General features: G+C 41.9%; 1 protein-coding gene and 1 non-coding gene across 2 annotated transcripts; both read left to right on the forward strand.

Annotated features, from left to right (window-relative positions):
• Positions 1-493: 493 nt before the first annotated feature.
• On the forward strand, positions 494-596 carry Trnai-uau (transfer RNA isoleucine (anticodon UAU)). The gene is made up of 2 exons: positions 494-531; positions 561-596. It is a non-coding gene; the product is annotated as a tRNA-Ile (tRNA).
• Positions 597-731: 135 nt separating this feature from the next.
• On the forward strand, positions 732-11,915 carry LOC134192435 (protein fem-1 homolog C-like). Its single transcript, XM_062661173.1, has 2 exons — positions 732-1,358; positions 10,508-11,915. The coding sequence occupies exons 1-2, from the start codon at positions 772-774 to the stop codon at positions 11,832-11,834; spliced, it is 1,914 nt and encodes a 637-aa protein (XP_062517157.1). The 5' UTR covers positions 732-771; the 3' UTR covers positions 11,835-11,915.
• The last annotated feature ends 424 nt before the right edge of the window (positions 11,916-12,339 follow it).

Raw genomic sequence — 12,339 nt, forward strand, 5'->3', positions numbered from 1 at the left:
ATTGTTCATATTATACGGCGTTTTTTCTACATTAGCTAATTAGGTATACTGAATATAGATGTGAATTTAGACGAACCAAATGTCTTATTAATCTAGAGATAATAATTATACTTTTCATGGTTGATGGTAAATTATATATATGCAGGATGCGCTATCTGTCATATCATCTGTCATACGGCTCTGTTGATACGGGCCTTCCCGGTCACATGGTGTGGCTGCAAAAGTTGTCTTAGTAACTGAGAGTGTGTTTACGCTGGGCCTAATCATGATTAGTTCGGCGTTAGTTACTACAATCATCATCATCATCATCATCATCATCATCATCATCATCATCATCATCATCATCATCATCATCATCATCATCATCATCACCATCATCATCATCATCATTTCAACGCGTACTACAAAGTTATAAAACATTTTTAGTGACGTCAGCCTCGATGCATTCTGTACGTGAAGTTATATTCGTCTGTACCGGTCATTTTCTGCTGCAGCCCCAGTGGCGTAGTCGGTTAGCGCGTTGTGCTTATAGGCAGCACCGCTGTGCAGGACCCTGCCATACGCAAAGGTCGGGAGTTCGAGCCTCCCCTGGGGCAGTCGTTTTTTTCTGTATTTTTCTATTTTGCAGGTACGTTAGTTAATTACTTTAGGTTATTTTTATGAGAAATTAATAAAAAATATTTGAAAGTTCAAATACGGGATAGCAATTAAAGACCCGTATCCTATCAAGATGTCGACCTCACTTCGTTTTTCTTATGCGAGCAACAACACATGACTGACGTCGACGAGCAGGCGAGGCTTGTATGCGAAGCCGCAGAAACAGGAAATATTGCTATTTTGGAAGAGCTAGTCCGTCAGTGTCGAAGGAAATTTCCTCCTGATGTATTTTGTACCATGTTCGGTCCAAGAAAGGACGCCGACGGCCGTACGTGCACTCCACTCGTCTCCAGCGCTAAAAGCAATCACTTGAAAGTTGTTGAGTTTCTTGTGAAAAGCTGTGGTGTCGATGTAGAAGCGACGGGCACGGTGAGGTTTAGCGGTGATGTCGAAGATATTCAAGGAGCACCACCTTTATGGACTGCAGCCACGGCGGGTCATTTGCCGGTGGTTCAGTTTCTGGTCGAGGCTGGCGCTCGTATCAATCACGCGACGGCAACGGAATCTACACCTCTTAGAGGAGCGTGCTTTGACGGTCACCTGGAGGTTGTACGGTATTTGCTGCAACAGAAGGCGAATATTGATGCGCCAAACAACTGCGGTCAAACCCCTCTTATGGTGGCTGCTGGACGAGGTCATCTGCCGCTCGTCAAATTTTTGTTAGACCATGGAGCAGACAGTAACAAGAAAACCAAGGAGGGGTAAGTACTTTTTGTTGTTTACGTCCAGTGTAAACGTAGTATCAACAAGAACACAAATATAGTTTTGTAATAAATAAAAAGCAAAGTAGGGATGACTGCGTACTTTATGCTAGCGCTTGAAGAAATAGGGGTCAAACTTTCGCAGACAAGTATACAGTACTCATACTTTACACCTGAAACCAACCTCCCACAATTAATCCCTACTTCACTTCTATCCAAGCAGCCACCTTGAAAGCAACCATGAGTGAAATAAGGATTTAATTGCGGGAGATTGGTTGAGTACTTGTCTGCAAAAGTTTCGACCCCTGTTCCTTTAAGCACTGAAAAGGGGAACTTGCATGTAAAAACAAGTTGCTCTTGAAAAATAGCCTTGCTTTCAAGTTCAACAGTACCCTAGTCGCTAGCCAAAGCGACGTGATGTCACTGGAGGACGACTTGGATCGTTTTGTATTAGAAAAATCTTGATTAGCGCAACGCGACTCTACATCAAATCGCTTGATTGGAGACGACACTTGAACATTCACCTTCACTGTGTCGTTGGTGCAGCTACATAGTGATGAGAGGAAACCGCTGGAGGCATTCTCTATTACTTCTCATGAGCGTTGGTCTGGAACTTCGAGGATATATCACATCTACTTCCGCTTTGACGTGTAGTGCTGTAAAAAGACTGGAACAGGTAGGAAACAAAAGAAGCACTAGAAGTGCAAACCCTCGGCCGGTACGCACCTTGAAGGTAAATTAGTCGCGTTATGACAAAATGGTATGACAGAATTGTACGATGTGGGTAATAGATAAGTAGCATTATTGAAATGGTCACAGGTCAAGCTGGAGGTAGGTCAGGTGACTGGCTGCTACTATAGTAGGTGTGTACAACGGCTATGGTAATAATGTACACTATTACTACCCCGTCCTATGGGCGGTGGCAATCTAGACGGTGGCACTATCAGTGTACGCCACTTCCGCGATGAAGTTGGACCTTCTGTGACACATGGACGCACGCACGCAAGCAAAAGCGGGCCGGTGTGGTGACTCACTTCGACTACAGCGGGCGCATTTAGCACTCTGTGAAGTATAGGATGGCACGTTACATGCGCATAGTCGGATGCTACTAAAACCTAGATAGATAGTAGCTACAATTTCTTCACTGTATAGCATGTTTCTATAGAGGTGAGCAAGGACACGACTTCGAAATTTCCTGTATGTAGGTAGTGCAGTGACCAATGCTAACTGTCATGGATAATGTTACAACCTTCGCTCGTCGGTTCTTTGTGCAGCTGATTGTTTGTGCAGCTTTTGAGGTCGTAACTATGCGTCTAACCGCAATTTTGGTTGTTGTAATGAGGTGACCCCAGAGCCAAAATAAAACATCAGTGTGGGAAAACATGCACGTGCACATGTAGATTATTAGGCGTCTGTTTGCTCTGACTTTGGATACTGTAAAACAAAGATGAATAGAGACGCACTAGCGTACTTACAGGTCAGCTGACCCGCTTCGTCTGACAAAGACGCTGTCATGGACAATACACGCTCTCCTTTGCAAATTCTCGTCAAGCGCCAAATTTCTGTTGAAGACGACACTAGTGATCTTTGCAACAACAACTCGACCGCTCAGCCACGCGCACCGAAAATTCAAGCTGGCGGACTGCAGAACCACCATGCAAAATGTTAGAAGTCAGGTACAGCTACACACCCTCGCTCCTGGTTGTTGTTGGGGAAACATCCACGTGCTAATGTAAACTATAGGCATTGTTTCTATGTGCTAAACCCTTAAAGCAAAGGACTAAACACCATGTACAGGACGGACGCCCGATGGCCGAATTCTCGTTACCAGCTACCAGAGAAAGAGAGGTGGAGCCTCATGATGCTTTGAGAGTCATCCAATAGAGTGCTTACATCCAGGAACTTGCAGGGTTGCAAGTTCAAGTCACCGTAATGGCGAGGTATGGCATAATTTCCTTGCACAAGAAACTCATACACAATTACCTCTCTCGACTCAGGAGTATACATGAGTACCTGGCCTTTGACTGAGGGCAAAGTGACTATTGGCTGTGACATGGCATTAGTCACTGAGGTCCAGGTAAGACTTTGGATGCTCACCCTTCAGTTGGCTTCACAAGCTGGTGCTCCTGTGAGTACCTGGCCTGGCTCTAGGGGATTGCTACTGCAGGCCCAGAGTTCTCCTGAGTAGCGCACAGGAGCCCGGAGCCCAGCTGTTAGCTAGGGGCGTGACTAGCATCTGACAGCTCCTAGCAGTTTAGTTTAGTTTAGTGCTGACAAGACCAGTGAATTCTGAAGTAAAACTACAAACTAGAGTAGCTGTGGCAGTGTGGAAAATAAAGGTAGGACACTGGACAATGTTCCACCAATTGTGTTGTTTGTCTGACCAAATACTGCACCAGTGTTGGGACATGTTTGGACAAAACATCCAGTTCTACGCATATATGATAGTGTAGACCTTGTCTCTTAGTATGTAATGGCCTTTCCAATGGTGTAACTGTTAAATTTCATGAACTTAGGTGCCTTATCCAGAGAAACTTCAGCTGCCTTTAACACCATTTCTCCCTTGGAAGTTGGTTATCAAAATTACATGCTAATGGCTGCAGTAGGGAGGCTCTTAATTAGACATGTAACTCTATACAAGAGTGTCTTACCTGTCCGAGCCAAAATAATTCCCTATTTTCCACACTGCTGTGGTCTTTCTATGGATCAAATTTACCTGTTCCTGGTGTACCAAAGTAGTGAACTATCAATGCATCTGTGATGTTCCGAAAAGAGGAACCTCCTTTTTATTGCCAAACGTAGCGAGTCTTCTAATCCGGGTTGCACAACAGAAATGGTCGTGGTCCTATATGGCTCCCCATCGAGCTTTTGGTGTGTGTGTGTGTGTGTGTGTGTGTGTGTGTGTGTGTGTGTGTGTGTGTGTGTGTGTGTGTGTGTGTGTGTTCAAATTTCTCCCTCACAACCATGTTTCATGATAGGATCTACCGTAAAAAATTGTTTCCGTGTCCGACTACGAATGAGTCTAAGAACGATTTGTCTAAGTGAACAAACAGCGACGAAAAAGCTTCATGAACTTCCGTCACCCCATCCTTTTGTATTGTAGCTAGGGATTGTGTGTACTTGACAACCGAGGAACACCTTCAGAAGTTGAATGCCACCTACAGTCAACTATTCACATGTCTCGTACAATCAATCCTTTACTACACTGTGCTGCATCTAACACTGTTGATAGTCAATGTTTGCCGATATCAATTTCTATGTCAGTAGATACCATATCACTGTCGTTACAACGGAACTGAGTGCATACCTAGACTGTACATTTTAATTTTCTTGATCACGATCGCAAAACGATGACTACCTATACCAGGCCTATAGACGTAATCTAAAGTACTAGGAAGTTTGCATGTTTACTTCCATGACAGCTAGGGTTTCAACAAATACGTATTGTCTAGCTAGGACTCGGCGTTTCAGTAGACAGTCTGAAAGCTCCGTTGGACGTGTTACTTACGAATGCAAGGCACCTACGGTACAACTAGTACATGATAGATCATGATTTGCCACATTTTAGGTGTTAGCAGCACCTGGCACGGCTGAAGCTGAAGCATTTACTTTAAACGAGGATAGAGAGTAAGTTAGCCACTACATACTGGGAATTGTCCGAGCTCTGGCTCGTCTGTTACCGTGGCAGGTTGAACCATAAGCTTCATGCTGGAGAATATTGGGCCCTTCTATTCAGCAAGTTTCAGTATTTGGTGCAAGTTCCTTTTTAATTAATTGTCAGGAGACTCAGGTCTAGTCTAGTGCTACCTGAAGCTGAGCACTGCCAGTTCTGGTTCATTTCCTAAATCATTAATGAATCAGCCTCTTATGACAGTCATGGTTAAGGCTTCAAGCAAGTTGCGAATTAGGTGGCCAAATGAGTTCCCATGGCTGCACTATGACAGAGACAATGTTGCCCATAACATGCATGTATGGAGAGCATTTCCATTGAAAGGAGAGTGCCACTAGAAGACTCTTCAGTACATCACGGCCAGAACCACTGCCAAATGAGGAATAAACAAATAACAGGACAAGTTTAGTGTAATAAGTTATGAGGTCTAGTTGTTAATACATAATGTGATGTAGGGCTCCCGAAGTCATGAGAATGTGATGATGATGATGATGATGTTTGTTTTACAACGGAAAACCTTCAGTCAGTTAAATGGCCGATCGTCCAGGTACTGCATGAGTGTATATACAAGTACACAAAAGACTAATCTAGATAACTAAAGCCTGTATAAAATATAATTGTACAGTTATAAAATTATTAGCATTTAGTTGAAAGATAGTAGCATAGTAGATGTTTGAAAGAAAAGTGATTTGAAGCCAAGCATAAGTGACTTGACAAAGAGAATCAAAGTTTCTGAGCCCTGTAAAGAGATGTGCTCTTGAGGGCATTTTGTGCGAGGGTGTCCCATTATTATACCAGAGTTCGACAGCCGTGTATGGTGTCTGGCTTTATCAATAGAGTCAAACCTGACACACTTCTGAGGTGGCGGAATACCATGTATACCATGGAATGCCATAAGCCCAAGTCGATAAGTCACTGGTCTGAGCTTCCATTCTGAGTATAGTTGTTTGATATCACCAGTGGAGTTATACCAATGTTTTTGAGATAGAAGTTGGAAGCACCGTTTTTAAGTTTTTGTTAATCTCATCTGAACACCAGCGGAATCATTTGACCAAGAAGTAGAACAGTAGTCCAAATCTGGTAGTAGTACTGAATGAACAAAGGCTGTGCAAGCTGAACTGTGAGGAAGATTGATTCTCTATGATGTGGTGTTAGTCGACCATTTATGAACTGATGTGCCAGTGTGCACTCTTTCCTCTTCTTGAAAGTCTCAATGAATGAACTTTTGGCGTTAGCTAAGTGATTGAGTGTCTTCTGTAGGGCTTAATTTAATTAATCTGGACACCTTGTAAATATCAGAGCAGAATATGATGTGTTTCAAGTCAATTGGACACAACTTTACACACCTTTTAACAAATCTACCACATGACGCAGTTGTCTAGTCCCTTCCAGAAATGTGCCACATTGCGTTGACTTCTGCATTCATGTCATACATGCACTTTGAAATAACTTTTAAAACATCTATCAGTTTTGAGTCTGTTTTCAATGTCTACAACTACGTGTATCTTTCCTTCAGTTGTATCATACTTGCCATATGTATGATACAGCGGAGGTTACAATTTGTGGCCATGAAATTTCCTTAACTTACTGGTCTTTAACAGCGCAAGGAACGTAACCCGCACATGACTCATCCTGCTTCATCTAAAGCTTCATGGCCTCATTCTTATATGTAGCCTCCCTGCTAGCAGGGTATAAGCACAACAGATGGCATGCAGGGGTTACCATCTTGTGACTTCATTCGCGTGACGTACTGCGACATCGCCTTAGATACCTGATTCACATGAGTGATGATGTCACTTATCCCAGTGACCAAATTAATGGCAGATTTTATATTGGCACTCGCTGAAAAATCTGCTAATCCACCAAATAAGTTTCCCGCCACTATTTCATCTTATACCAGTACAGTCGCGTGTTACTCATCCGACCCCCTTGGGACTGGACCCTTGTTGGATAAGTGAATATGTTGGATAACTGAAACTGTTACGAACTCAACTATTGTTCATATTTTACGGCATTTTTCCACATTAGGTATACTGAATGTAGATGTGGATTTAAACGAACCAAATGTCTTATTGATCTAGATATAAAAATTGTACTTTTCATTATTGATTGTAAATTTATATAATATGCAGGATGCGTTATCTGTCATATCATCCGTCATATCATCTGTCATATTATCTGTCATATCATCACCCTCCTGGCAAGCTTGACCTGTCGATAACCAGCTGTGGTTAAGTGAACCTTGAATAAATGACACCTGACTGTATGTGGATTACAACATACCACTGTGGTTTATAGAAATGCATGGCATTGCTACTATGACCCTAAAATTAATGTCATGTTCCATCATGTCTGGACTAGTAATATTGGAGTTTACTGTGTTTGGTGTTGTATTCTTCAACTAGAGCGGTGTGTAAGTTTGTGGATTTGGCTCATTCAATGAAAATTCCTCTCTAAATTGTAACCAATGCTTACTGTTACAAACTGTGAACTTGTCAGTTCAGGGAATAGAACAATACTGTAGTTGGTCACAAACCATGAACCTCAGCCTTGGGTGTGTTTTTGAGTAACTGTAGTTTAGAGTCAACAGTAAACTGCACCAAAAAATTTTGTAGGTCAATTAGGTGCATTTATTTATATAAGATATTAAACATTTAGCTTCCAATGAAAACATTCTCAGATTTGTAGTAACACCTATTCTCTTTTCTTGTTACAGCACAGGGCTACTTCAATATGTTAGAATCTCGAACAATTTTGCTTTGCTTGTGTTTGTGTAGCTAAGTAAAGTTTGTCATAGTGACCTGCTGACCATATACAATATCTAATATGATCGAGTTGCTATAAACATGGCACTTGCAGATAGGGTATTCAGTTGGTGTTTGCTAAGCTACTGGCACTTTGCTCCATGTGGGGTATTTGTACATCCTCTTCTTCGTCACTGTTTATTCTGCTGGTTCTTCATGCTCTCTTACACAAGCACGAAGTATGTATGATGTTCTGTGCGTTTTCTGCTACTGTATAATGTGTTCTTCTTGGTGTTTTAAATTTTGGTATTTCAGAAGCAGATACCTTTGGTGTAACCGGTAAGAAGAGGCACAAGTTTGGTGTGGCAGAAGTAGAAGAGACTTTGGGCGTTGCGTGAGCTCTAGTACAGTGTCCCGCTTGCCCACTACATATGGTGTCATGAACATAGTGCACCTTAGCTCTTGCATTTGTGAGTCAAACTCGTTTCTTCAAGCAAGCAGCTCTCATCAATACGCACAAAATTTGAGGAGTTTGTGAAGTATCCAGGTTACTTCCATTCTTTTGGCGCTTTCTACACATGGGAGTACAGTACTTTGAAAATTTTAGGTGTTATTTTAATTTAGGGAAAGAAATTCATACCAAATTTACCCAAAAAATATAATAAGGGGCGATCATATTTAAAGACGTTTTACAAAAAAACGAAAACTTTTCATTTGGGGAGTGCGGGTAAATGACCGTTTTGTTCTTTAAACCGGAAGTAAAAATGGCGTTATAGGCAACTTGACAGGTGCTTTGCGAGTACTCCTTATACAATGACCGGTTGGAGAAACGATAATTGACTGCAGACGAGACCTTGACATGTACGTCTTATTTGCAATAACTACGGACAGCCCCTAACACTGAAAATAACATGTTATACAGTATTCTACAGTGCTTGAGTTGGACATCACCATAATGCCTCACCTTTACCTAGTCTCTGCAATTGTGCTGGGTGTGGCAGTTAGGCTTATTCGTAGGAGTATTATTTCATAACTTCACTGATTGGAACGGACGTTGTCTGCATGTCCTTTCTTTAGTTGGACAATATCCAATGCTCAAATATTGTTATATTCTGCCCTGTAATAGCGTATGGTTGAAGCACTACGTGTAGTAGGCTGTTGTCTATTTGTGGGTTGTAGGATCAATTAATTGTCTTGATCAAGTTTATGCAGTACTAGCTAGAAAATGATGTTGTAGGTAGAGCTGGCCAATAGAATTGCCATGTTGGCAACCAAATGGTTTCTACCTCTGGCCAATGGCTTAGTCAATTAACATTTGAAATCGAAAAATTGAAATAACAGTGAAATTAATGTGACTGTATGTAATTGACAGTGGTATATAAAATCATTGCTGTAGTTGCTTCGTGCTCATTACCATACCTTGCCATTTTAAGACTGATTTCATTGTCATACTCTCTATGTGGTCCCCCTTTTTCTGCATTGGTTACTCTAAAATGGTATTGATGATGACAGCATTTGGACTTTGAAATGTCTTTGCATACACATCTGATGAACACTTGTTAGAATTGGGGAGTCCAGGCACTTTGAAAGTGTTGTACTTACCATTCAGCTGCAAATTTGCTTTTGACCACTCACATGTACACGCACATGCACACACACACGCGCGCGCGCGCATGTGTGTGTGCACATGCATGTGGGTAGCATCTGTAGCTCAATTTGTGAGAGTGCACTTGGAGAAGGGAAACATCCAGGACCTTGGATCGCATTTTCAAGTTTGGAATGGGCACAGGCGTAATCCCTTAGGCAAGGAACTCACTTGCAATTGCCTCTCTTGACTCAGGAGTATAAATAAGTACCAAGTCATTTACTGGGGTGGACAGTATCTCTGGCTGGGCAGTAACACCATGCAGCAACATCATGCATCAAACGGGTACGTGTGGGCCTTGGTGTACAGTCCCAGGTCTGCGCCATAGTCAGTGCCCCTGGATGACTCTGCCAAATTTCAGGTGGATTGTCAGTACTGGCCCTAAGCCTCCACGTAACGCATGAAGGCCCTGTCTCTAGAGGTAGACGGAACCATCTTCAAACTGACCTTTATGGTCAACGTCGAATAACCTGAAGGGCTTAACATTTGTGTGTGTATTGTGTGGAACAGCCGTACAGAGGTGAAATCATGCTTCTAAAGCACAAGAGAACTTTGGTTTCCTATCACATGTTTAGAAATGCTGCTTTACAGAAGTTAGAGTAGCAGTAAGCATCGCAATCTAAACTGCTCGTTTACCTAAGCAAAATATTACCTAATGAAATACTCAAAATTACAAGGCAAAGTTGTGAATTACAATTTTTTATTTACTGTAATTGAACTTAGAGAGAGAATGTTGAATACCAGTAGCTGAATTTCTGTGGTGGATGAGTATGTGATTTATGTGGCTATACTATAATGAAAACTGTTTGTCTTAGAACATGTTGCATCCTAAGCTATTTCCTTGTTTTACTAAAATTATTGTGAGCAAGAAAGAAAAAACAGAACATGTGAGAAGTCTGTGGGGTTTGCCTTGTTAGAAACTTTAAAATAGACTTTGGGTGTAGTGAGTGCATGGTTCTGAACAAGAACATGCATAAATAGCACTTGACAATCAGTTGAAACTGAATGCTTATGAACATGGATTGCTAATGCGAGCTTAGTGCACAGATGATATGGTGGAGTTTTTCATTGCTGACATTTTTGTGTTTAGGTATTCCGTATTGCACATTGTGGCATCGGCCGAACGGGGCACTACTGAAATTCTGAAATGTCTTGAACGAGCTGGTGCCAGGCCTGAGCTAACACATGATGGTTGGACTGTTGGCTTTCTTGCTGCTACAGCTGGCCACGAGTCGATGGTGGAATACATTGTGCACAAACCAGAAACACCAATTAGGGAAAGAGCTGAAATTCTTGAACTGTGTGGCTCTGTGTTGTTTGACAAGAGTAATTTAGTCTCATCGGCTATGCAGATGTGGCAGCGAGCCATGGCAATTCGCTGTGAGCACAATCTTCTACTTACTTTGGATCAAGTTCTTGCTCCAATGAAGGCATATGATTACAAGCAAGAGGCACTGACACCCAGTGATCTTGTAGCACTGCAGAGCGACCGACATTCTCTTGAAATGCACTCCCTACTTGCTCGTGAAAGAATCATTGGAGAGAGGCGCTCTACTGCCTTTTACATTCGCCGCCGTGGTTTACGTTATAGTTCAGCTCGTTGCTATGAGTGGACTATGAATCTGTGGCTTCATGCTTTGGAGATGCACAAAAGAATTGTGAAACCTGGTGATCCGGATTTGAGGGCAATACTTCTCAACTGCACAAATACTTTTAAAGATATGATTGCACACAAGTACCATCCCAGTATGAAGGTCTTTTTTAAATGGGGTTTGGATGATGTCATCCAGTCTCAACCTGAAACTGAGCATCGATCAAAAATGATGTCAATATTGCTAAATTTCTTGGGTGTGTGGTTAGACACTGATTGTAATGAGCTGGGTAGTGAATGGTGTGAGAGGGCAGCTCTCATAAAGCGTCTTGTAGAGGCCGACATTAGAGATAGGCAAGGCCATTCATTTCTTCACCTGGCATGCAGTAACACAACGGCTGAGGGCAACTACTATAAACTGTGTGAATTCCCTAATCTCGGTGTAGTTTCATCTCTTCTGCAATGTGGAGCTGATCCAAATGTGATCAACTTATCAAAGGAAACTCCGTTGCACTGTTTTGCTAAGTCATTGCAATTTTCTGGTACCCTGGAAAACACAGTTGACTGTATCTTGAGTCAACTAGTCTCATTTGGAGCTATGACAAGCTGCAGAGACAAGGAGAAGCGCACTGCTCTTTCTGTTCTTCTAGACAGTGAAGGAGATGTTGGAAACTTGGTGTCATCACACATAGTGGTTGCATTTAGAAGTATTTCTCATCAAGCACTTTGCCTTCAATCTTTGGCAGCATCTGCAATTGTAGATTATGGTATTAGTTATGAATTTGTTCTACCTGTTGGTTTGAAGCAATATGTTGACTTGCACTAATAGTATTGATTATTGGTTTTCAATTTTGTATGAGGGTGATGTATCAGTGTTCATGGTGAATGTATTTCTCTTTACATGTTCGTGCTTTTCGGCGGTTGTTGAAGTGCGTGTATAGCTACTCTCTGTTCGCGTTCACTGTGAATCTGGAACTATGTAATGAAGCACCTGTGTTGGTTTAGAAACACTTAACTAATTGCCTGTGACCTATGACATCAATAGCTTGTTTACTGTGACTCCGGATTTACTGTTACTGACACAGGTGCTTTACTGTGACTTACAATACCTGCAAAACACGAGGACAAAGAAAAAGAATTTCTAGAAAAAAGACGGGATGCAGGAAAGACATCATGGAGAGCTCTAGTATCACAAATGAGATAGATGACGACTACGAAGTGACGGAAGTTGATAGTGATGTCGCATTGACCAGCCAAGCCCAAACGAACACGACAAAGCGTTGCTGAACGCACGAAGCTTTGCACTAGAGTAATTAATAGTAATAAAGTAA

The sequence above is a fragment of the Corticium candelabrum genome, chromosome 16 (genome assembly GCF_963422355.1).
Source record: "Corticium candelabrum chromosome 16, ooCorCand1.1, whole genome shotgun sequence".
Lineage (NCBI taxonomy): Eukaryota > Metazoa > Porifera > Homoscleromorpha > Homosclerophorida > Plakinidae > Corticium > Corticium candelabrum.